This window comes from Spea bombifrons, chromosome 1 (assembly GCF_027358695.1).
Source record: "Spea bombifrons isolate aSpeBom1 chromosome 1, aSpeBom1.2.pri, whole genome shotgun sequence".
Lineage (NCBI taxonomy): Eukaryota > Metazoa > Chordata > Amphibia > Anura > Pelobatidae > Spea > Spea bombifrons.
In genome coordinates, this window is record NC_071087.1 from 5139054 (window position 1) to 5163098 (window position 24045).

The following is a 24045-nucleotide window of genomic DNA, read 5'->3' on the forward strand; positions in this document are numbered from 1 at the left end:
ATATATATATATATATATATATATATATATATATATATATATATATATATATATATATACCTTATAAGGAAAAATGTACACTTAATATATTAGTTGTATGAAAATTTCAGCATTTACACACACATAAAAGTATTTAACCTAAAATGCTAGAATTTATAGAATTTAACCTATTTTTAATAATATTTATTCTAATTTTTTAAAAGAACAAAAAAACACGCTGTAAATTGTTATGTAATATGTAAATAGCGGTATATATATTATAATTATAATATATAGTTTTTCAGTTAAGTCCCAGACGAATATTTGTAGAAAGATGTGTGTTAATTTATATAATATATATATAGTATATATATATATATATATATATATATAGTATGTATATATATATATATATATACTGTATATATAGATATATAGATAAACATGTGGACCCCATAAACTGCATACTTACCTAAAGATTACATACATTGTTTCCAAACACAAAACACCAAAATCTATAATTATACAATTTAACAGGAGATTGGTTTAGCTGTAATTTTCCAGAAGATTAAAGCAGTTAATGAAAGAATTTGATGCTGATTTGGGGTGTGCAGGCAGCCTGTATGGGGAGAAGGGCTAGAAATGAGGGATTTATGGCAGGACCATAAAGAAAGGTTGTGGAGGAATTTATTTACCAAATAAATTAGTGTCAGAAATCCCTTACAAGTTAAGTCCTGTTATTCCTCCTGTTATTATCTCTTCAGTCCTGTTTGAAGTCATTCTGTAGGTACAACATAATGGCATTAAAACAATTAAAAGGCACTTTACAGCAATTTATAACCCCCCACCCACCCTTACACATAAAATCCAACATTTCCAAAGCAACACCTCTTAGGGCAATAACACTGATTCATCCTGAATTGCCTCTTTTTGCACAAAAATTACTTTGGAAAGATAAATATTTAATTGAAACCGTTTAATGCCTGCTAAACTAAAATTAACAAAATTAACAAACATAATAATAATAATAATAATAATAATAATAATAATAATAATAATAATAATCGCTGTACGATGGGAATGATGCAATGTTAAAACAAAAATAATTTATTATGGTTTTTTTATTAATTTATGCACATATCACATCATATGTATCTTTTTCTTTAAACAATCTCAATTTGAGTTCCTGAAAATATATATATATATATATTTTAATTTAATAGATAGTTTTGGAGTAAAGTGTTTTTGGGCAAAGATATCCTTCTACCAGCAGAATCTCCAACACTTTGTGAATGACAGAGGAAGGTGAATGGGATGCATGATTTTATTGCTATTCATTTTGGGGTCTTTTTATCTTTTTGATTATTTTGAGTACGGGTTTATAGGTGTGAACCTGGAGATTGTATACATTGTAAGGATAATTAAAAAGAAGGGGTGAGATAGACCCTTAGAGCACATTGAAGGTGTATTTATATATTACACAGACTGTTGAGTGGCTTTGATTCTGTATGATAGTATTAAGTGTTGAGAGACATCCACTTATTCTATATTACTTCATGTTTTTAATATTATTAATATTATTAATGTAAGTATCTTCTTAAATGTATAATTGAGTACAATTTACTAGTATTGGTATATTAGCCCATGTTTTAATAGGGGCATTAGGTTCCATTACCTGTCTGCTTCCCATCCTTATTACATGGTTAATTCGAATTACAAAGCAGAGAGGGGCAGAAAACCCCAGCCCTTAGGTCTTACTTTTCAGGGGACATCAGAGAGACACATGGAGCATTACAATTCACTGGAGTGGAAAATAGGACTTGGAGCTGCTCTTTGTGATTGAGGTGAGGGAACAACCCCCTCCACAGGGGGTTAACCAAACTCTAATAATGTATGGGCACTAAACCCCATCTACCAGGGGCCAGGGACACAGAAAGTCACCAGGAATTAGCCTTTCTCTACATTATCAGCTAAGGTACCCTTCATCCTTCCTGTGCCTGCCAGCATCTTAATCCATCCTGCAAATCAATGAAAGGGTTAACGCGATTCAATGGATTTTAGCTCTTTGTATGTTAAACTCAGCTTTTTCATATCACAGTGTCAGAGCTGCCAGATGTATCATTATACTTTCTTCTTATTATAATTTGCCTGGGTTACAATATAATATAATAATAATAATAATAATAATAATAATAATAATAATAATAATAATAATATATAACTATTTAATAAATCATGTAATATAACATGTCATATTATGTTATATCATCGATTATGATAAGTATAAAACCCACAACACTGACACCCCATATTGGTGAACCCCCACAAATACAGAGGACTGGTGTGAAAAAATATTTAAATATTACACATAATTAGCATTACAAACTATTACATATAATTAACATTGTAAAAAATAACATATAATTAGCACACTATACAATATACATACTAAAATACAATCTGCTCCTGCACCCTGGGTACATTATAGTGCCACACATATGTAGAAAGCAGACATGCTAACATATTCTATAGATTTCACACTAAACATTGTACACGCCTAACATTCTATTTACATACTCTACATGCTAAACACGAGAGGGATCATACAATCGTGCACACACTAAACATACTACATGCCCATGTTTAAGACACAGTCATCTATAGTTGTGTGCGTGTGATGTGTTAGTGTAAAATATATCTAAAGCATAATGTAAATACATACTTCCTAACATACTACATACTTAGTACACATGCAGTATACATACATATACAATAATTAATAACTCAAAATATTTAATTAAAAATGAATAGTTTGTTCCGTACGAGGGTCTTAGACACTTATAAGGTAGATTTTTGAAGGGATTGTGTTTTTCTCTATATGTTTTACTCCAGGGTTAACAGACAGCAAGTTGCTATTATTAGCCTAAGGGCAAAAAATATATAATTTCTCGTGGAATTAATATAAATTAGAAATCTTGTGTCCAAAATCCCTCTAATTGCATGGTTAGAAATGGGAACAGTTGTTTAAAAATTTTTTTAGCGTTAATGGATAATCCGCTTGTTTTGGGGGATTTAATCTAGTTTATTAGTTAATACCAGAAATTAATGGAAATTAGATGAATTCTAGTAAATGTGGATCAAGGCATCTCCTAGCGCTGGCAGCTTGCCTGGAGCTGTAGGGGTTAATGAATGGGGAGGTTGCAGCCTCTTATAAAAGATTCATAAGGTAGGAGGAGGCTCCAAGGCTCCCATTCCTCCTCCTCCTCATCTCAAGTCCACTTTTGGTGTCTATAGATGTTTTTTTTATTTTATTTTTAGGGGAGGGGGCTCATCAGCAGGAGTTAGTGCCCTCCCAAGCCTCAGAGCAGGTGAGGTTAGCAGAGTTAGCCTTGGCAGGTAACAAACACAGTCTGCTCTGCTGAATCTTCTGAGCTTGTGGTCTGCAGACCCTGCAGAGATTGTGTTTTTTGTTGTTAAAGGCTGGGTACTGTGAAGGCTGGAAGGAGTCTGATCTTCTTGGAGGCTGGAGGGAGCCTGGTCTCTGCGAAGCCTGGAGCCATTCCTGTCCTTGTGAAGCTTGGAGGCAGCTGGGTCTCGGTGGAGGCTGGAGGTAGCTGGGTCTCGGTGGAGGCTGGAGGCAGCTGGGTCTCGGTGGAGGCTGGAGGTAGCTGGGTCTCGGTGGAGGCTGGAGGTAGCTGGGTCTCGGTGGAGGCTGGAGGCAGCCTTGTTTCAGTGAAGGCTGGAGACAGACCCTAGAAGATCCTTGGTTGCATGGAACATTCGTCGTTTCTGGTTCCTGTGGACATCACATTGACCTTCTCTTCTCATCTTTGTGGATAGTTCTCCATACATTTTTTGGGGGTGGGGGGCTGAATTTTGTTTCTTTTTTACATTGAGGTCCTAGTTAAGAGGAACACATCTTTAGGACTTTGCCAACCATGTTTCAGCCAGCAGGTAAACGTTGCTTTACAATTGAATCTTTGGTGGCCAAGGACAATCACCTGTCTTCAGAAGAACCACTGAGACCACCAACCCTGAGCTACCCCAGCTCCACTGCAGAAGCCTTTGTCGGTGGGTTCCCCAGCCCTGCTGGAAGGTCTCTCTACAACAACCCTGAGCTGGTCTTTCCAGAAGCGGTCAACCACCCATCACTGACTGTCCACCCTCACCAGCTGGGGGCCTCTCATCTCCAGCACCCACACTCATTCTTTGGACCCCAGCACAGGGACCCCCTCAACTTCTACCCATGGGTTCTCAGAAACAGGTTCTTCGGCCACAGATTTCAAGGTAACTTGTATGGGGGACCACCTAGCAGTGTATGAGACCTCACAAAATTCCCACAGACACAGCATCACCTTAACAGCTGCACTTATACATATATACCGGTATATAAAAACATATATAAACCACATTAAATGTATCTATTTATATTTAAAATGCCATTATATGTGTATGTCTTAAACTATATAATATATATCTATATACCGGTATATCTATATTAAGTTTATTATATGTGTTTCCAGTAGTAAAACTGTAAATACTTTGTATTAATTCATTGTAATTATTGTATTTTTGATTGTATGTTTTTAATATAAACACCATAGAGCAAATACTGAACTGGAGGAAAACCGTTAAATTTAAGAGAATGTTTTTAAAAAAAAAAAAAAAACCAACAACAATATTTTATCCCAAACCAAGTGAATGCATTATAAAAACGGATCAGGTTTAATTCGGAGTGAGATCGCGCCGGAGAAAGCGCGATTGGTGTTAATCTATCACTTCGGTCGGGTTATTCCTTTGGAACATAGAAAGGTTTCTTTGCAGTTCGCATTATATTATACGTATTATTATTATTATTATTATTATTATTATATAAATATTATTATTATTATTACTTTTTTCAAACTTACTGTAAATTAAGGTTTACAGAAACTCTTTTGAAGCAGAAAAATCTTGAAGATGGCAAAAAAAATAACATAGATCAATCATTTGACAAGTGATCGCAAGACTTTTACAGGAGGTAGAATAACAGAACATATTATATAAAAAATAAAAAAATACAAATATTTGCAATACAAAGAGGAAAAATGCAAATAGTGGACATAACTATATGGAGAGAACTAAAGAGACTTTTGTAACATAAATAAACTAATTAAAGGAAACCAATGTATGTGTATATAAAAAGTAAATATAATATAAATAAATGTATGTATATATATATATATATATATATATGACGTATATTTACTATTATTTTTGTAGTGTATGGCTTTGGGGAGTTTCTTGGAGGAAGTCGGTAGGAGATGGGGATGAGTTCTGTTCTGTCTGGTATAATTTGTCCAGTGATTTCACTTCTTTACTCATTACCGGGTTATACATGGAAATCCCAATCAGGCTTTCACTGGAGATCAAAGGGATTGTTCCAGGGGGGGGGGGGAATAGATTTATCTCTAGAGCTGTTCATTGACCCATTGCCCCTGGCTATGAGATCCTGCAGCATGGCTAGCTAGGGAGAGGAGAGTAGAGAGAGAGAGACGGGGGATATGATAGAAACATTTAAATTCATAAAGGGATTTAACAAAGTACAGGAGAGAAGTTTATTTCAAAGGAGTTACAACAAGAAACCATAATCTAACACCAGAGGGTCAGAGGCTTAGATACAATTTATGGAAGTTTTTCGTTACAGAGAGGGTGGTAGATAAGTGGACGAGCCTCCCATCAAAAGTGGTAGAGGCTAATAGAGTAAGGGAACTTAAACATGAAGGGAATGTCATTTGTCAAAAGGATAATTATTTCCAAGCTACCTACACTTTTATAACTAAACGCAGCATTCGAAACAAAATTCCTAGTATTGCTGAATCCCCAACCCCTTCTCAGGAATTATTTTTTAATTATGTAAAATTTTCCCTTGCCCATAATTTTTCAGGGAATGCTAAACTGTCATGTGACACAAAAGCAGGAACTGGTAGGCTGTTGCAATAAAAACAAACCAAGTTCTGAAAAGTTTCTCTGTTAGGTTAAGGTGAAATACTGAGTATAACCTACTGAAGAAGCAGGGTTAGGGAGACTACTGTGACCTTACTGATATCCCCACTACTCTGCAGTTTGGACTGATATATTGCCTGATCATTTATAATATCTGAGCAGTGTATAGAAAGGTCAGCTTGTTTTGTTTGTATTGCTGTCTGATATAAGAATATTATATTATATTATAACTTCTGGCCTCTCCAGAGAGATGTAAAAGTCTTATTGAAAATCGTATTACATCCCTTGCTCAATTGAGTAAAGCTGCCTTTTGGGGGTCACCAACCAGCATAGTTAAAGAATGGCTGCCCTGTCAGTCCCAATGCCACAGGCCTAATTTCCTAAAATCAAAATCAAAATTGCATGCGGTCATCCAATTGTGGGATCCTCATTATTGGTGCATAGGCTTTGACCCCCCCCCATATGCCCACACTAATGTCTGTATGTGCTGAGGAACACTTGGGAATCACAGAAAAAATATTTATACTCTAAATATAACTCTTACCAATGATCTGGGCTGCCATTAAATGTAAAAAATATTATTTTTAATGGAACACATTTCTTTACTGATTTCCTAGCAAATATTAAGTGAATGATTTCCATGCAGAGTGTCAGCATTAGGATTTATTTTTATTAATCAAATTATTATTTTACAATCTATTATTATTAATAGATATATGATTATACAGTGTATCATTATTAATCAATGTATTATTATACAATATATTATTATTAATAGATATATGATTATACAGTGTATTATTATTAATCAAAGTATTATTATACAATCTATTATTATTAATAGATATATGATTATACAGTGTATCATTATTAATCAATGTATTATTATACAATCTATTATTCATCAATGTATGATTATGCAGTGTATTATTATTAATAATTGTATTATTATACAATCTATTATTATTAATCACAGCTGGTAGAATGTGAAAGGTTTCCTATCTCCTATTAAAGTTGATTTCCGCTAAATAGGGATTATTTAAAATAAATGTTTGATTATTATGTTTATTATTATTATTGATTATGTATATATATATACACACTCCTGATTCCTAACCCATTCCTAATTCAGGTTGAAAGCTTTACAGGGACATACATAGGGGGGTCATGAACAGGGGCAATATTTTCTATACATAAGGTGCATATAATATTAAACTTCTTAAAATATAATAAAAATAAGGATTTTCACTGCTATTTCAAAATGCCCTGGTTACCATATTATTTCTATCTCATGACCCCAGGGCTATTTTCACAACTAACAATATTTTTTGTACATGGCTTAAGAGTATAATTATCACTTATGGAAGCCAGGGCTATAGGAATGGTTTATAGGGGATTGCACTGTGAGTCTTCTATAAATCAGTTAAACCGAGTCATTGATCCCCTACTGATTGGGTTATTAGAGATGACACTGAGTTCCATGTGCATTTGTGTTATTGTTCCATTGATATAGAATAATGAAAGGGGGTGACTTCTGCAGAGACCCCCTCTTGACAGCATGCAGTGTGTAGTGGGGTGGCAGGTGACACAAGGTGTAGAAAGGGTCCTTTTGGTAAATATGACAATGTCACCCCACCAATAACTTATCAGTTAATTACTATACCTAAATGTCACTGCCCAGTGAATTACAATTGGTGGGAATCTGGTCCAATTTGTCACCAGGAGGTGGTAGCCCCAGTCTGATGTCCTCAGTTGGAAGTTGGGTTAGGTTCTTGATCACTGAACTGTGAACTCTTACGAAGAGGAGACTTGGAAGACGCGTTTTAAGGGAGCTCTGCAGTGATTCCCAGAGAAGAGTAAGTGATCAGGGGAAAGTATGGGTGATATGGGAGGATCAGAGCTATTTGTCACCTATAGGTATAACTATATGTGATAGGTACACACTTTATAGAGGTATATGAATAAAACAGTCCCAAAATAGATAGTAGATTAGATGGTGCAATGGGTTATAAACTATCACAGAATGTGTCTTTTAGGTTACTAATGGGTTAACATCATATAAAATCCAAGCCCTGGCATGTCACTTCAACCAATAATCATTGGGGGCATCAAAAAAACGAGGCATCGTTATTATTATCATTATTATTATTATTACCCCCTCCACCTGTGCATCCACATGAACCTATGAATGTAATAAATATGTATAGATATCTGCATTCATATATATCGCATCTGAAGTATGTAAATGTATGGATATATTTGTATATAGTTACATACAGGTGCCTGTTTACGCATATATATGTAACTATACATACCGACACGGGTATGTTATTAGCAGGTGTAGATGCCTATGGTAATCAGACACAGTACAATGTATTAAATGACGTCACACACCCCTGTTTGTGTGATATATAAATTGTATATATATAGATATATAATGCAAAATGACGGTGTGCACTATAACATTGTATCAATAGAGCACCAGCTATTCCTGAGCGCTATTGCAATAAAGAGAGTAAAAACATTTTTTTATTAAAATAAATATTAAGAAAATACTGATACAGAAGGAATAGGGGGCTCTGCTCCTGTGCTCTTACTATCTATCAGAGGGTCTACACTCTCAATTAATTAATTGGGCTCAGTTAAAGACACCTGTATACATGTACCGCTTTAATCTGCCTATATATATGTATCCTCATCCATACATTTTGTCATGAACTGTAATTCTGTATTCTGTAACTATATCCCTAACCACTTCTAATCCAGGGCGAGAAAAAAATAGAGATGTAAAACACTGGAATTAAAAAAATAAATATATATATATATATATATATATTTAAAAAAATGTAAGAAATAGAATAAGCAAAAACCAAAAACAGATACCACATCCACGCAATATCATCAGTTCTACATATGAAGCCGTTCAGCTGCAGCCAATTAGTCATTTTTATAATAATGCAATAATTCCATCTTCTTATAATTGCTGGCTGCTGGACCGCAGACCCCGACAATCTGTCACTTCTCTGCCTTAGAGGCTCCAGTTTGGGGAACATCTTGGGTGTATTATGCAGCCTGGCAGTGAAATGGTTAATACCCCCCCCCCTTGCACCAAGAACTGCTTAACCCATTGTCTGCTACAGGTGTGAATAATAATACATTTATATTTAGAGAGAGAGAAAGAGAGACACTATCTATCTATCTATCTATCTATCTATCTATCTATCTATCTATCTATCTATCTATCTATCTATCTATCTTTCCATGTTGGGGGTGAGTTAAAGTGGTTGTGTCTTTTTGCAGAGCTCTATAATGAGCCTTTAAATGGCTCCATTACTGGGAATGTCTTACTGAGCAAATGGAAGCTGTTTATTTGTTTCTTAAGCACCGTCCCTGCTGCCCCCTCCCATCCCCTTCCATGTGCTAATTGTTAACCTACACATATTTGTTTTACACTTTTACAATCTCTTGTGTTGTAAACAATTCAGATACTTACTGTCCAATTTCCACATCATTCATTATCTCCCAGAGACAAAACAAACCTATATCCATGCTCTGTATCAACAACTCCTCGCATGCACAGCCAAGGGAAGGGGGGGTCATACTTATCTGTATATGTGTACTTATTGCTATTTTCTGAGCTTAAAACATATAGAATTGGCCACAGACTTGTCTGGAACCCAAAGAGTTAAGGTTTTATATATATATATATATATATATATATATATATAGTTTCACCAATAATTTGTAAAATACCATGCGTTTTCTCAATAAGTCTGGCAGCTAAAGGGTCCTTTTGATTATAGGGTTAATACAATATTAGGATACCCAGCTAGCAATTTCATAAATCTGAAATCCCCCCTTTATTTTAGGGCAATTAAATATTTGGTACAAAATTTTTTAAAAGCAATATTATCCCTGTAGATTTTTTTGGGGTCTAAATTAGGCATTCTTAGCAAGGGTCCAAAACCTCTCAGTCACACAGAATGAAGATCTTTGCAGATTTCTTCCATTCCCACCAGGATCCATTTCTCAACTCCTTGACATCCAAGGACAAAACAACATCAGCTAATGAGTCCTTTCACAGCCATGTCAGAGCAAAGCAAGGCTGTCGAGAGATTTCATGGAAACAGAACCCATATTACAAAAATTCTAAAGGAATTCCACAGAAACTGCACTCTGAGATTGAATTTTACATTAAAACGGATAATATTAAGGGATTATTTTTATTATTATTGTAGACAAAGGTATGCATTTTTACAATAAAAAAAAATCAGCCAAAAATCGAAATAAAATTAGAATTCTATAGTTTATATCATTTTTCAAAAAAAAATAATTCTGTTAAATAATTTGAAACGAAATATGAAATAATAACACTAATTAACATTCAGATATTTAAAACAAGTATATAAAAAATGTAAAATATTAGGAAGGTAGGGAAATTATTAAAATCCTTATCATTTTCACAATGTCAGATTAGAAATAATATAGAAAACAGACTTTGTACATTTTTTAAAAAAATCACACATTTTTTGTTGTACTGATGTATAAAAATAAAGAAAACCTTAAATAGAAGCATACATTTTCCAAAACCAATTGCCAATCTTTTATGAAAACTACAGGCACATTTATTTCTTTAATATATTTTTTCAAAATATTTAAAACGTATTTTTTTAAAATATCCTACCCATCAAAATATATGCCTTTTTTAAAAAACGGACAGGGTTCAAAAATATTTTCAAAAATATTAAATTAATAAATTAAATATCCAGCGCACACAAAGTATATTCAATCTAAAACGTGATAGTAAATTTGGAATTTGTTATGTTTTTGTGGCAAAAGCTCAATTATTTGTATTTTATTTTATTCTGCTTTTTGTAATTTAACCAAAACGGCTGACTTTATTTCCAAATCCAAAGGTAACTTCTAACCAGAGATATATAGCATAAATCTGCTGCATCGTCATTTTTTATACACAAAAAAGATAAAATAATAAAAATTCCTCCATAAAACACAAATGTTTTCTGTTGTTGATAATTAATGAAGTTCTATACAAAGAAATAAAGCTATTTTTCAGACAAGTTAACATTAATTTTTTTAATTTCTTAAAATGATTCATTTTAATAAAAAAAAGTTTTCCTGCAAAAATTTTGGGAAAAAAATCCATGGTTTTTCTGAAATGATTATTGATTATTTTTAGCTTCTCTGTGATTGTAAGGAGTGTTTCAGGTAATGATTCACATATAAAATCCCCGTTGAGATGGAAGGAGATGACCCCCCCAGAATATTGCATCATTATGAATAATCCCTCTCTTTACTATAATGTTTATAATGTGAAATGACTTGGATTCGATCCAGAAGCATTCTGTTCATTCCTATTTATATTAAACACATTGCTTATGATTAATGACTGTAATTGGACATATTTTCCCCACCACCTTTATCTCTCTTATATTTCCATTAAATAATTAAGGACTGATGTCTGTAATATAGAATTTATCACTTTTAAGGAATTTATTTAATTTCTAATAATTTAATATTTTTTAATATGCATTTTTCTGTTGGTTCTTCTGTTTCTGCATCATGCACATATTTACATACATGTGTGATAGATAGACACACACATCTATCCACATACATGTGCATTCATAGCAAAATGTTCTTAAGGGGTCTAAAAATTAAACGTGTTTTATAATTATTAGATAAAATAAATAAATAGATTTTTTCCCCAAAAAATAAATGAATGTGGAATTTAGATTTTCAAATCGAATTTCTGTCCTTGTTTGTCCTGGTAAATCTTGTGCAGCTCAGCTTGGAGACTTTGGAGTCAAAGCTTTGGCCCAGTGGTTGGCTCAGCATACTGGGAGTTGTATTCCATAGCAGTAAATTTGGGATGGGCCACTTCCCCAATCTGCAATGGACTGAAACTCTCATCACATTCAGCCAGGCTCTGAATTATCTCTAGCTTCACCAATGGGGTTTTTTTTTATTGTTTAACCCTTTCTTAAACAGGCTGCCTGAAATACCAGGGGTCTTACAATTTGATGAAATGGTCTGCACATTCATTTTAAAGATCCTAATACCGCCAGATGCTGAGGATGTCAATCATTTCAACGGGTGACTTCATCCTTAAAATATTTTAAAAATACAGAAAATTCTCCATTTGACCCCGGATGGATGTAATAAAATACTAAAGAATATATGTGAGAAGTAGAATAAAAATGGCGTTTTATGTATGATTGGATAAAGTCTAATCATCTGCTTATAATACCCATCCACACGCACACGCATACACACAATGGGTCAAATAAGCTTTATTAAACACTAAACCCAAATCCCTTAAAACTGCGTTTTCTTTTTAAGATTAATGGTAGTTTTACTTTACCAAGGGGATAAATGGAACAGCCTCCCAGCAGAAGTGGTAGATGCTAATATAATAAGAGAATTTAAGCATGCATAGGACTGGCATCTCTCGATAGATAGATAGACAGATAGATAGATAGATAGATAGATAAATAGATAGATGGATAGGTGGATAGATAGATGGATAGATGGATAGATAGATAGATGATAGATAGATGTGTATAATTACATATAGATATATAACATTTATTAGCACTTTATTTATTATTATTATCTTTTATTTCGATAGCGCCAAAAATTCCTGCAGCGCTTCTTACAGTCCCTACATTCAAAGGGTCTGACAAAACTAGAACCGACAGAATAAGACGAGCGGATACATTAGGTAATGTGGGCTCACAAGCTTACAATCTAGGGAGATCTGCTATGATTATTTATTGTTTTATATAGTGCCATCATATTCCATAGCGATGTACAATGGGATATAACAATTAGTAAGTTGCATAACAATCTGATTTATAGAAACAGGTGAGGCGGGCCCGGCTCAAATGAGCTTACAATCTATAGATATTTATCACGTCTGGAGGAATACATACATGAACAAAAATGACCATTTGTTATTGACATGAAATACTATAATGATTGTCGCGTAATATTTCATTATAAAGTAAAGTTACAATCCTTGGAGGTGGATATAAGGGTGGAAAGCACAGCGCATGCCTTGAAGAGGGGCTCTTGATAGAACCCTGATATATTTCTTCGCAAACACTTTTTGCTCCCTCTATAGGTCAAGTGTTGGTACTGCGGTCAGTGTGAGCCGGCACCAACTCCAGATGCAATGTCCTTAGATAATTCTGAAGCCCCCCAACTAGCTGTAAATCAGAAATAAAACCCTTCTTTGTGTTATCTTGGTTTTTTCCCTATTCTGTAATCATTATAGTATAATTATATGTATTTATCATAAATGTCCAATTGAATATATTTTTATTTATTGAGCGTAATAAATGTACTTAGTACTTTACGGGTTACGGTATAATAAAGGGGAGGAGGAATAAATGCTGTCAAAAAAATAAGTGACATAGTCTACAAACCATTAGACTGGGGTGCAATAGGTATGAATATATTAGGAAAAGGAGCCCCGTAGATCGCTTACCCCTCCCGGCAGCGAAAGGGTTATTTTATATGCCCGGTTAATCTTGGCCGTCTTTATAACGTCTTCAGGATCTGCTTCTCTATAGTTTTACTTCCATGACATCTCGCTGCGCATGTACATGCTGTATATTATTATTGATTGTTTTATATAGCACCATCATATTCCGTAGCGCTGTACAATGGGTAGACAGGATGTAACATGTAGTATATAACAAAGCAATTTGACTTACAGAGAGAACAGGGGAGGAGGGCCCTGCTCAAAAGAGCATACAATCTATAGATATATATCACGTATATAACAGGGGCTTATGGGACGGCCACCGCGCATGTCAGGGAAGATCTGGCTAGTTGTGTATGAGCCACGTAGCCCAGCGAGTTGGCCAGTGGGTACGGAGACACAGAACCTCCACAGGAGACCGGGGCAGTTCTCGGTTCCTTTGTGAGAGACGTCCGGGGCTCTCATGGTTCGATGTCTACACGGATTAACGGGTTTGAGGCGAGACGGCTGCGATGTGCTGCGGCTGGGACACGTAACCAGTGACTTTAACTAATTACGCGCTAATAGCATGAATATCATCTGTACAGAAAAATAAAACAGCGGCGCGCTTTCACTTAACAAGCTTGTTTTGCGTTTTTACAGCCCGTCGTCTTTAATTAATCGGCCGCGGGTCGTGTTATGACATCATAAAGCCGAGCGGATTATTTTATTTATAGTATCCCCGTGAAATGTATTCCCGTCCACGGAAGGCGCGTGCACAGGACACTGGGGCAAGCATTAACCCTTTTAACCCAGTATCTGAACTGGCCAATAAGGAACACTGTTCTCTTAGGGGGTGTGGCTAGAGGCGTGGCTGGACTCTGCTCAGACTTTTTTGTGACTTTGTGACCTATTTATAGCTTTTCAGGTTGCAGAGTAAGCAAGGCATTTATAGACAATGAATGTGCTATTTACACATTTATTTATAACCCCGTCTCCTGTTTCTATACACATTATCGGGGCTTTTAGGGCTGTAGAACCCTGCGATCCCCTCATACCCAGCAAACATTCTGACCTCCTAGAAAAGAGGGGCATCAGGGGAGGAAAGGGGGGGACAGGGGGAGTGGAGGGGGCATCAGGGGAGGATAGAGGAGAAAAGAGCTAACAGGGAGGAAAAAGGGGTGCAGGGGGGGAAAGAGAGGGACAGGGGAGGAGAGGGGGGGTTATCAGGGAAGGACTGGCCAAACTAAACAGGGTCACTTGGTATTTTAACCTAGTTATTAGTCTGAGCAAATCTGCCACCCCAGCATGAGCATAAAAAGGTTGTGTGCGGCCGCGCCTATCCAGCCGTACATCAACAGGCGGCTGGTCTTAAAGTGCCGGGGCTACCTCGTCATCGCCGGTCCGGGCCCTGAATCCAGCATTATCTATGTTACATTATTTACAGCCCAAAGACTACTGGTCCCCAAACTGTAACCTGTAAAAAAATAAAATGCTTTAAAGGTGGCGCGCAGCCGTGAATGAGTGCCAAAGAGACGTGCTGTGAAATTGTTGGACGTGTATGAGAACGGGTCAGTATAGATATGTGAGGATGGAGCTGTGTTTTAAACTATACAGACTGCAGCGTCTATACGGCACCCCTACACAGCCAACACAAAATCTGCCCTGTGATGGGGTGTAAAGGACATCATTGTTATAATTGTCATAGCAGCCTCCCAGCAGAGGTGGTAGAGGGTAATACAGTGAGGGGATTAAACATGCATGGGATAGGCATACGGCTCCTGAATCTAAGACGAGACCAACGACTGATTAAGGTTTGAGTCGACGGGGGCCGATCTGCCGGCAGGGTCTATGTTTTTGCTTCTTATATGGCAGTCAAAGTGTTAAATGTTGTGCATATTGTATTATAGTGACTCTCACACCCCTCCTCGCCTTCTTCTGTCCTCCAGGCAGCGACGTGTCCCAAGAAAGCTTGTTACTCCACGGCCCCTTTGCCAGGAAGCCCAAGAGGATCCGGACGGCGTTCTCCCCGTCCCAGCTCCTGAGGTTGGAGAGAGCGTTTGAGAAAAACCATTACGTGGTCGGAGCAGAAAGGAAGCAGCTGGCCAGCAGCCTCAGCCTGTCGGAAACGCAGGTAACCGCGCACGTTCCGAGGATTATTAACAACCTTTAGGGTTTTTCATCATATAAGAACCTCATCACAATATCTTTTTTTAACATGATAAAATGTAAATATATGCATTTTTATTCTTGTTTTTATGAATAATTAAATCCACGGGGATCCTAAGGATCTTTTTTGTATATGGTTCTATAACACCTAGAACCAACTCTAGAGCCCCAACCCTTGGCCCTGAAACGCAGCTAGGTGGAAATTGTGGCCCTTTGATCCGGCCGAGATGGTCTCACTTACTGCCGTTGGCTACTGGAAGCAATATGTGCCAAACGGGACTGTATGTGCAAAAGAGCCATGACATGGATAGAACACGCGTTGTCACGCCACGACCCATATAATACGGGCAGATCACATTGCGACGTTACGTCTTCCAGATAAAGAGGGCAAACCTGCTGTGTAAGCACCACAGAAACACACGGGGTTATTCTGGAGACGGGGCAATTACCTGCAGATACCTTTATACAGACCCCTATAGTTAGGCTCCTGTATGGAGGGCTCCAAATGACTTGGTAACCTTGGAAACCCTAAAACATCATCCCAAGGAATTTTTGGAATTCCTCGCTCTATCTCCGGAATGCCCCCCCCCCAAACATACCGTATTTACATCATTATATATATCCTAATCGCTGATCCTACACTTTTTTTTTTATATAAAGCAGTTTATGTCCTGATTATGTTATTATTATTATTTTTTGGGGAGGCACAGATTTTTTCCCCCTCCCCAGTAGGTTTGCGTGTTGTAAATTTGCACCACGGTTTGCGAAATGCAGCACGTTCCACGCTCTGCGCCCGCAGCCGCCGCAGCTGAACGCGCTCGCTTATTTGTGTATATTCTCCGGCACATTTACTGCAAACCATCTGTGATATTATTCAGCTTTGTATGCTAATATTTCCATTTTTAAGCCGGCATCTCTGCGCAGCTAGCGCTCCGAAGGCTCCCCTCGTTTCCGTCTTACGGCAGCACGGAGCGCTGGCAGCATATGGAGATGCGTGTTAATTATAACCCCATACAATCCGGGGCTCCGAGAAGCGTCGGAGCTGGATCTCGCACACGGAACACAAATCACTTTGTGTTTTAGTGATAAATAGCATGAAATGATTATTTTTATTATTCCTCCGGGTCGATCGGAGCCTCCAATCCATAATTCCTATCGCTCTCAGTCAGACTCTTGGCTGAGGTTCTGGTGAGGCGGAAGCAGGTCTTTCTCACCGAGTTACTCTATGGTACAATATAAACCTGGAGACCTGCTGCCGTCACGTTCGGGGCAATCGGGTTTTGTTGACTGCAGTTCCACAGGTGGCCACCGGGGGTAGGGAGGATAAAACGCCACCACTCCTCTTGCTTGATTCTTTATGTGCTCCTTCTGCCAGCTTCCCGTGTTGTCCATTTAAAGGTGTATTATGGCGTGTTGCACAGGACTGTCAAAGGCATGCTAAACTGGGGGGGGGGGCAGAATATGATGGATTCACAGACAAAGAAAAAAAATAGGAACTCCGAAAGGGGTAAATTTGGAAGATTTGATATCCTCGGTCCATATGAAATTTAAGTTTCATTTCATTTGAAATTTGACATCCGGCAAGTAGCTCTGTTTTAGCCTTTGCTAAAGGAGATAATGCTACCCCTCTGTTTTTGCCCCTTCTTACATCTATCCAGTGGTCTTATTGCCCCCTATGTGGAAAAACTGCCAGCACCCCCATGATCCCTATTGAAGAAGAGAGTTTTGTGTGTCTCGTTAAACCCAGTCCACCATTAGAGATCTTAGGGGTACACATTGAAGAAGCTGCCCCCATTTACCCTCCTCTGCTATTGCAGTGGCCCTTCACAGTTATGGGGGAGCACTACGATTGGTCAGATGCCCTTCCGCACCCTCCGTGATAGCTTTGGCCCTATCCATCCTCTATTAAATCAGGTCAATTTTTGAAGGACCACTTATTATTATTTATTGATTTATATAGCACCATCATATTCCACAGCGCTGTACAACGGGACCACTTAATTCCTGCTTTTATTTCCACGTGTAGTGCAATCTGGAATTGGGGTGAAAAAAAAAAAAGACATATTTTTAGAGAAGTATATAAACCGTGTGCTAGGAAGTAGCGAATGCAACACGGGTTCTTTTGGGTTCTACTGTTCCCAAGAGCTTACAGTCAGAATTAGGCCATTATTAAGGTCACCGTATGCTGAGACGCACCTTTTAATCAATATTTTTTTTCTCCTCCACCTTACGCTGTTTTTTTTTCCCTGTATTCGGTTCTTTCTGCCAGGAATACGGAAACATTGTTTTGTCCGCCAGGTTTAGCGCCAATCAATTTGCATATAGATGGGAGGGGTGAGAATGTTGGTGGCGAGGGCTGCCTCCCCATTGGCTGATGAGCTAACAGATATGCAAATAATCCAGCAGTGCGATATTGCGGAAAGTTTGCCTCGCAGGAGCGATTTCTGTATAAATTAGAATTTTTGACGGAAAAGAACGCCTACGGTGAGAAAAGTGGATAATGTAATTTAAAATTACTGTCACCTATACTAGTTTCTGTTCAGCTTAAACAGACGGCACAAAATAACTAGTCGATCGTATGAATATTTACACTTTTGGGGTTTTTTTCTTTCCTTTTTTTCCTTGTATTTGACATTTTTCTGTCTTGTTTAGGTTTAGAGATAAAACTCGGAAAGTCATCTTTGTATTCGCCCATTTGTGGATGGGATAAATATGTCCAGATTTTAAAAAGGGATAAGTTATGTAATGCATATCTCCCAGGGGTCCCTGTTTAGGTTTGCCTCCTTTTTCCTCCCCGACGTCCCTGTTTTCTAGGAGCTCAGAATATTTGCTGGTTATGACAGTATCACAGAGTTCCACAGCTCCTAATCTCACAGCAATGGGTAAAGAAACAGCCGAAAATTAATTTATAGATTAAATTATGCAAATCAAATACAATACTATAAATACAAGCCCCGCCCCCAGCATCTAACCACACCCTTTCTTTAAACTTTGATATATTTGGGAGATATATGTAGCATAATGGTTTTTGAACTGAATTGATGGCCAGAAAGAAGCCAGGAGGTCCCTGTCTGGCCCTTGGGTTGCCCATTGACCACCTGTTACATCATCAATTTAAGAGATTCCGGGATTCTTAATGTAACGTGGCTCTTAACATTGAGAAGTTAGACAATGTTAGAAAAAAAAATATTCATAGAACAGTTATTAATGATTTGCTTGAGTGGTTGCCCGCGGAAACCAAATTGTTTTCTAGAATCCTATAGTATATTTGCCTGTATATCACAAAACACTATGTGTAACTTAAATCTGTCAGGCGTGCGTCAAAAGCATTGCAAATCTGACATTCGGGGAAAAAATTTTTATTATATGAGGTAAAAAGCTTGATTTGATGGAGGTTAATGTCAGGGGACGTTAGCAACCAGGTCCGGTCTGCTTTCTCAGTGGGGGGCGACAATCACGACCACCCCAGAGACGAGCAGGAGATGACATAACTAATGGCGTTTGGTTGAGCTGACAATTTATATTGTTTTTACTAAGAAAAGGAGCTGTTTGTTACAGATGTTGCCATTCAGTTCTAATGCTGTGACCTTGTTGCTATTGGTTACCATACTTTTACTTCCTGTGTTTCCCAACATGGCTACCGTACGCTAACAGCTTGCAGTGTCATTGTTTATACTACAGCGACTAATTTAATTTAGATCTTTGGGTGCACTTCCCCCTGTGACATAATTAGTAACAATGGGGGAGTAATATGGGAGGGGTGTGGTTACTAGAAATGTGGGTGGGGCTGCCATTTAACCAGACCCACCCTTCTCTTGTTCGGCCTTGTATATCGTGAATAAATCATTCCCTCTGAATCTACCCCAGGAGCGGTTATTCAAATAAATTGTCGAAAGTATTAAATGGGTAAAAATATTTGCCTCTAGAACATATTACGCCGATTACGAAATCCGCATGATTCGTCACCAGAAGCGCTTGTTTTTAATGAACGTCAAACTCAAAGGACCTGAAATTCTATCATCTCAACTTATTACATTTCCTTAAGAAAAACAAGAGGGAGACGCGATCTGACTTGGAAAGGGGGGGTCAGATCTTCCAAGAGCAAAGGCGGTGATGGGGTCAGAGGTCAGAGGTCAGTCGGGTTCCTTTGTAAGGTACCGGTCTGTCTCTGCCGCTCACCCCTGTGTGCACCTGATAATCCTGTGAAGCCGTGCATGCGATCAGGTATCACCATGCCTATCATACTGGGCGCCTTTAATAGAACCCTGTGTTATTCCGGCACATTCCGCTGGTCAAATAACTTAGAAGCACATCAAGTGTCTGGAAAGATCTCCCGCCAGCGTGCGAATAATACATTGCGGGGATTCTCCTGCCTCATTGGCACGAAGACGTTAAAATCCAATCCCAATGGCTTAGTGATAATTATCGAGGGGTCATTTTTTTTTTTTAGGGGGGTAGAGAGTAATGTTTTGGTGGTTTGGGGGATATTGAAGGGGATTAAATGAAGTCCAAGATGGAAGCATGTTTCATAGAAAGATGAGCGAGAGAAAGAGAAACAAAGTGTAGTAGATACCTGGAATAGACTCAAAGCAGGGGAACACAGTAACAGATTTAACAACACAGGGGATGTGCAGAAAGATACCTGCAATAATTAATACATGAAAAGTGATACAGATAATTGGGACAGATAAGACGGCCCAATAAGTCCTTTTCCGACATCACTCTCTTTGTGTCTGAGACAATGATACGAGGGGTTAAATAGGGCAAATCCTGGGGAGGAGGGTCGGAGGGTAAATGGTAATGATGTCAGGAGTAGGAACAGGATAATGACGTGCGTATAATTTACGGACGGGGACTGAGGATCACGTTCTCATTGTACACCGGTCTTTGGTTTAAAGTATTCCTCTATGTCGTGAAATGACATCATTTTCATTTCCATAGGCAAGAAACATCTATTTTAAGGGACAGCATCGTAGGTGTGATGTCTCTGATTAGCAGAGTAATTAATTACAACAGAGATGGAAACGAAAAGCTCCTCTGGGCAGGGTTTTTTTTACCCCAACCTGGAGCCGACTCCTTCATATACTACTCTACGCATAACGATATCTGAGCATCCCGATGGGTGCTTTTCTCACGGCTGCAATCCCTGCTTGAATACAGGTGATTTCATTCAGTATATCTACACCTCCTAAGAAGTCGATATGGTTATTCTATAATGATCTTTATTAGAATCACTTAGCTGACACCATCAGCGAATCACTGCGATGGAATCCACGTGACGGGGTATTGAGGGGTTAATATTTAAAGGGTCTCGGGGTCAGATCATTTAGAAAGTAGCCAGGGTGGCCGTCTGGGGACCCAAAGGGTTAATCAGAGGCTGATAGACACAATCTGTTTACTTTTAATGGGACTATATGGAATTACTGTGCATTTTAACCCTTTCAGCTCCGGGAGCTGAACAATTGTCATCACACCTCTGACTCTAAAAGTATTTAAATTATAAGGCATAATAATAATAATAATAATAATAATAATAATTATATATTAAAAAAAGATATATATATAATAAATATATAATTATTATTATAATTATATTATATATATTATTTATTTAATATATAATAATAATAATTATTATTATATCTGATTAAATTCCATAGATTCGAGGGGGGGCCCTTTTTTCATGACCTTTATACAGAGGAGTCTGCCAGTCCCGTCACCCGCTGACTTTCATTTTTTGCATCTTAGAAATTGGAGTATTAAACATGCAGTTTATATTTTCACATTCCTGTGGATTGTGGCCAAATTAGAGTTTGTGGATCACACTGCATATCTTGGAATCCGTCAATGTGTATAATTGCCATCACGCTGCTTTCTCACCCAGTGGATTCTGTTTGAAATATATGTTATTTTGTCATTCACGCACGATATTATCCCCCCCCCCCCGCGCTTTATTCCCGTCATTCTCGCTCCGTTTTATTCGGCTGTATAATCCCGTTGGACTTTAGGTAGGGAAATAAATTCAGGTCACGGGATTCTCGTTTTGGCTGACGGCAGCTTCGCCCCCGACGGCGACACGGTTTCAATGCGCGCCACCGCCTTACGTTCTTAGAACACCGATAGAGAATGTTTGAAATCACTTAACTTTGGGCTTTTTAGTTAAATGCCAGATCCAGTAATATCTGATTCAGTCTGTGTTCTGCGGAATGCTCCCGCTTGTTGAACCGTAAATCCTAGCTTTGTGTTCAAGTTACAAGCGGCACCGGTGGTCAGTAAAAGTCCTGACGAAGGAATGCCGTGGTATTGTTGCGCAATGTCATAATACACCCATGCAACTCTCTTTCCCATTCAAACGTAGGCTTCATATGTTGTGGTCTTTACAAGTCGCGCGAATGTGCTGAGAAGTTCTAGCCGTCTAAGTTACTGTGCTTGCCATTGAGTTAATAATACACACATGGCTCAGATCAGAAGCATTGCCAGGAATGGTTCATTTACAAACGCTCAAAAGTCCATATTCCGGCCCAACCTATTTATACATCATCTACGGTTTATGGACAACTTTGTTAGGTCTTTATAAACCTTTTTGGGGCAAAACAAAAGCTGAGAAGGGCCATGGTGTTGCCTGTCAGTGAAAATCTTAGCTATGTCATGGAATAAATGTTATGTTCAATGCTGCTCAAAATGTCAAGACCCTCCTAACAAGGTTCTTCTGCCCATCTTGACAGGTTAAGGTCTGGTTCCAGAACAGGAGAACAAAATACAAGAGGCAGAAGCTGGAGGAGGAAGGACCAGACTGCGAGCAAAAGAAAAAGGGTTCTCATCACATTAACCGATGGCGAATGGCCACCAAGCAACCCAACGGAGAAGACATTGACGTCACATCCAATGACTAGGAACGTGGTCTACAAAAACTACTAGAGTAGGCTTCAGACTATAAAACGCTCGTGGACTTCACTGGAGGGTGAAACACAAACGGAAATTCTGATCAAGCTCGTCAAAACATTGAGAACCTTTCAGACTTGTAGGCCAGATGATAACAGGAGAAAGCGGCAGAAAGAGGACACCCCGCACTTCTTACAGAGTCGGAGGAGGACAGGAGGTCTGGCCCTGGCTGGTTATGCAGACTGATCAGACATTAATCAGTCGCACGATGACCATCGGCTAAAAACGGTTACAAAACGTTCTCTTTCTATCTTTTTAACCTCTTTTTTTTTTTTCTTCCTCTAATTTTTTAATTTATTTTCTTTTCCCGATTAAAAAAAAAAGTAAACAGTAGCTAATACCAATTTAGTGTGTAAATGTGTGTTAATAAAAATAATATTGAAAGATAATGTTTGATCGCTTTTATATCCTTCTGAAACGTATGGACGGGAAAAAAAAATAATAATTACGTGGAAAACAGGTAAAAATGGTTCTGTTCTAAAATGAGGCTCTAGATAGTATGAGAGATCATTTGAAAAGTCTTACTCCATCGTTGAGGCTGAAATGCTGGTCCCATTGTTAGATAGGACAGATTTTAGTATTCCTCAGGCCATTACCCATCATGTCCAGGCATTCTTCACACAGATCCATTGTGATGCTAAAATGTACTTGCTTAGGAGCTTCTGGGTCATGGGCCCATGGGTCAGGTCCACTTCTGGAGTTGGTTGGCCCAGTTGGGCTCACTGTTGTCCACGTTCACCTATCTTGTCATTCCTGTCGTTGACCTGTGCTGAGCTACATAAAGACGATGTTCCTTCTAAAGTGGTCACCTCGAAAAAACCCGATCTCATCAGTGGTACCAGAAATCTCACAAAGGACTGAATGTAGAAAATAGTGATTCTGGTGCAAAGTTTGAAAAATGTTCTTATCGTACGTCAAACATTGCACTGTTACATTCTTTGCTTAGAAGCCCTTGTGGTGATGGATTCTCTTTAAAGGGAGGACCCATGGAACAAAAATATTTTTCTCCCCCCACCCCCAGCGCTGTATACAGTAATATAACCCCCCAGCGCTGTATACAGTAATATAACCCCCCAGCGCTGTATACAGTAATATAACCCCCAGCCCTGTATACAGTAATATAACCCCCCAGCACTGTATACAGTAATATAACCCCCCAGCGCTGTATACAGTAATATAACCCCCAGCACTGTATACAGTAATATAACCCCCCAGCGCTGTATACAGTAATATAACCCCCAGCGCTGTATACAGTAATATAACCCCCAGCGCTGTATACAGTAATATAACCCCCAGCGCTGTATACAGTAATATAACCCCCAGCGCTGTATACAGTAATATAACCACCAGCGCTGTATACAGTAATATAACCCCCAGCGCTGTATACAGTAATATAACCCCCAGCCCTGTATACAGTAATATAACCCCCCAGCACTGTATACAGTAATATAACCCCCAGCGCTGTATACAGTAATATAACCCCC

General features: G+C 38.1%; 1 protein-coding gene across 1 annotated transcript; it reads left to right on the forward strand.

Moving 5' to 3' along the window:
• Positions 1 to 3671: 3671 nt before the first annotated feature.
• On the forward strand, positions 3672 to 22950 carry EMX1 (empty spiracles homeobox 1). Its single transcript, XM_053458099.1, has 3 exons — positions 3672 to 4266; positions 15400 to 15584; positions 22345 to 22950. The coding sequence occupies exons 1-3, from the start codon at positions 3918 to 3920 to the stop codon at positions 22510 to 22512; spliced, it is 702 nt and encodes a 233-aa protein (XP_053314074.1). The 5' UTR covers positions 3672 to 3917; the 3' UTR covers positions 22513 to 22950.
• Positions 22951 to 24045: the final 1095 nt, after the last annotated feature.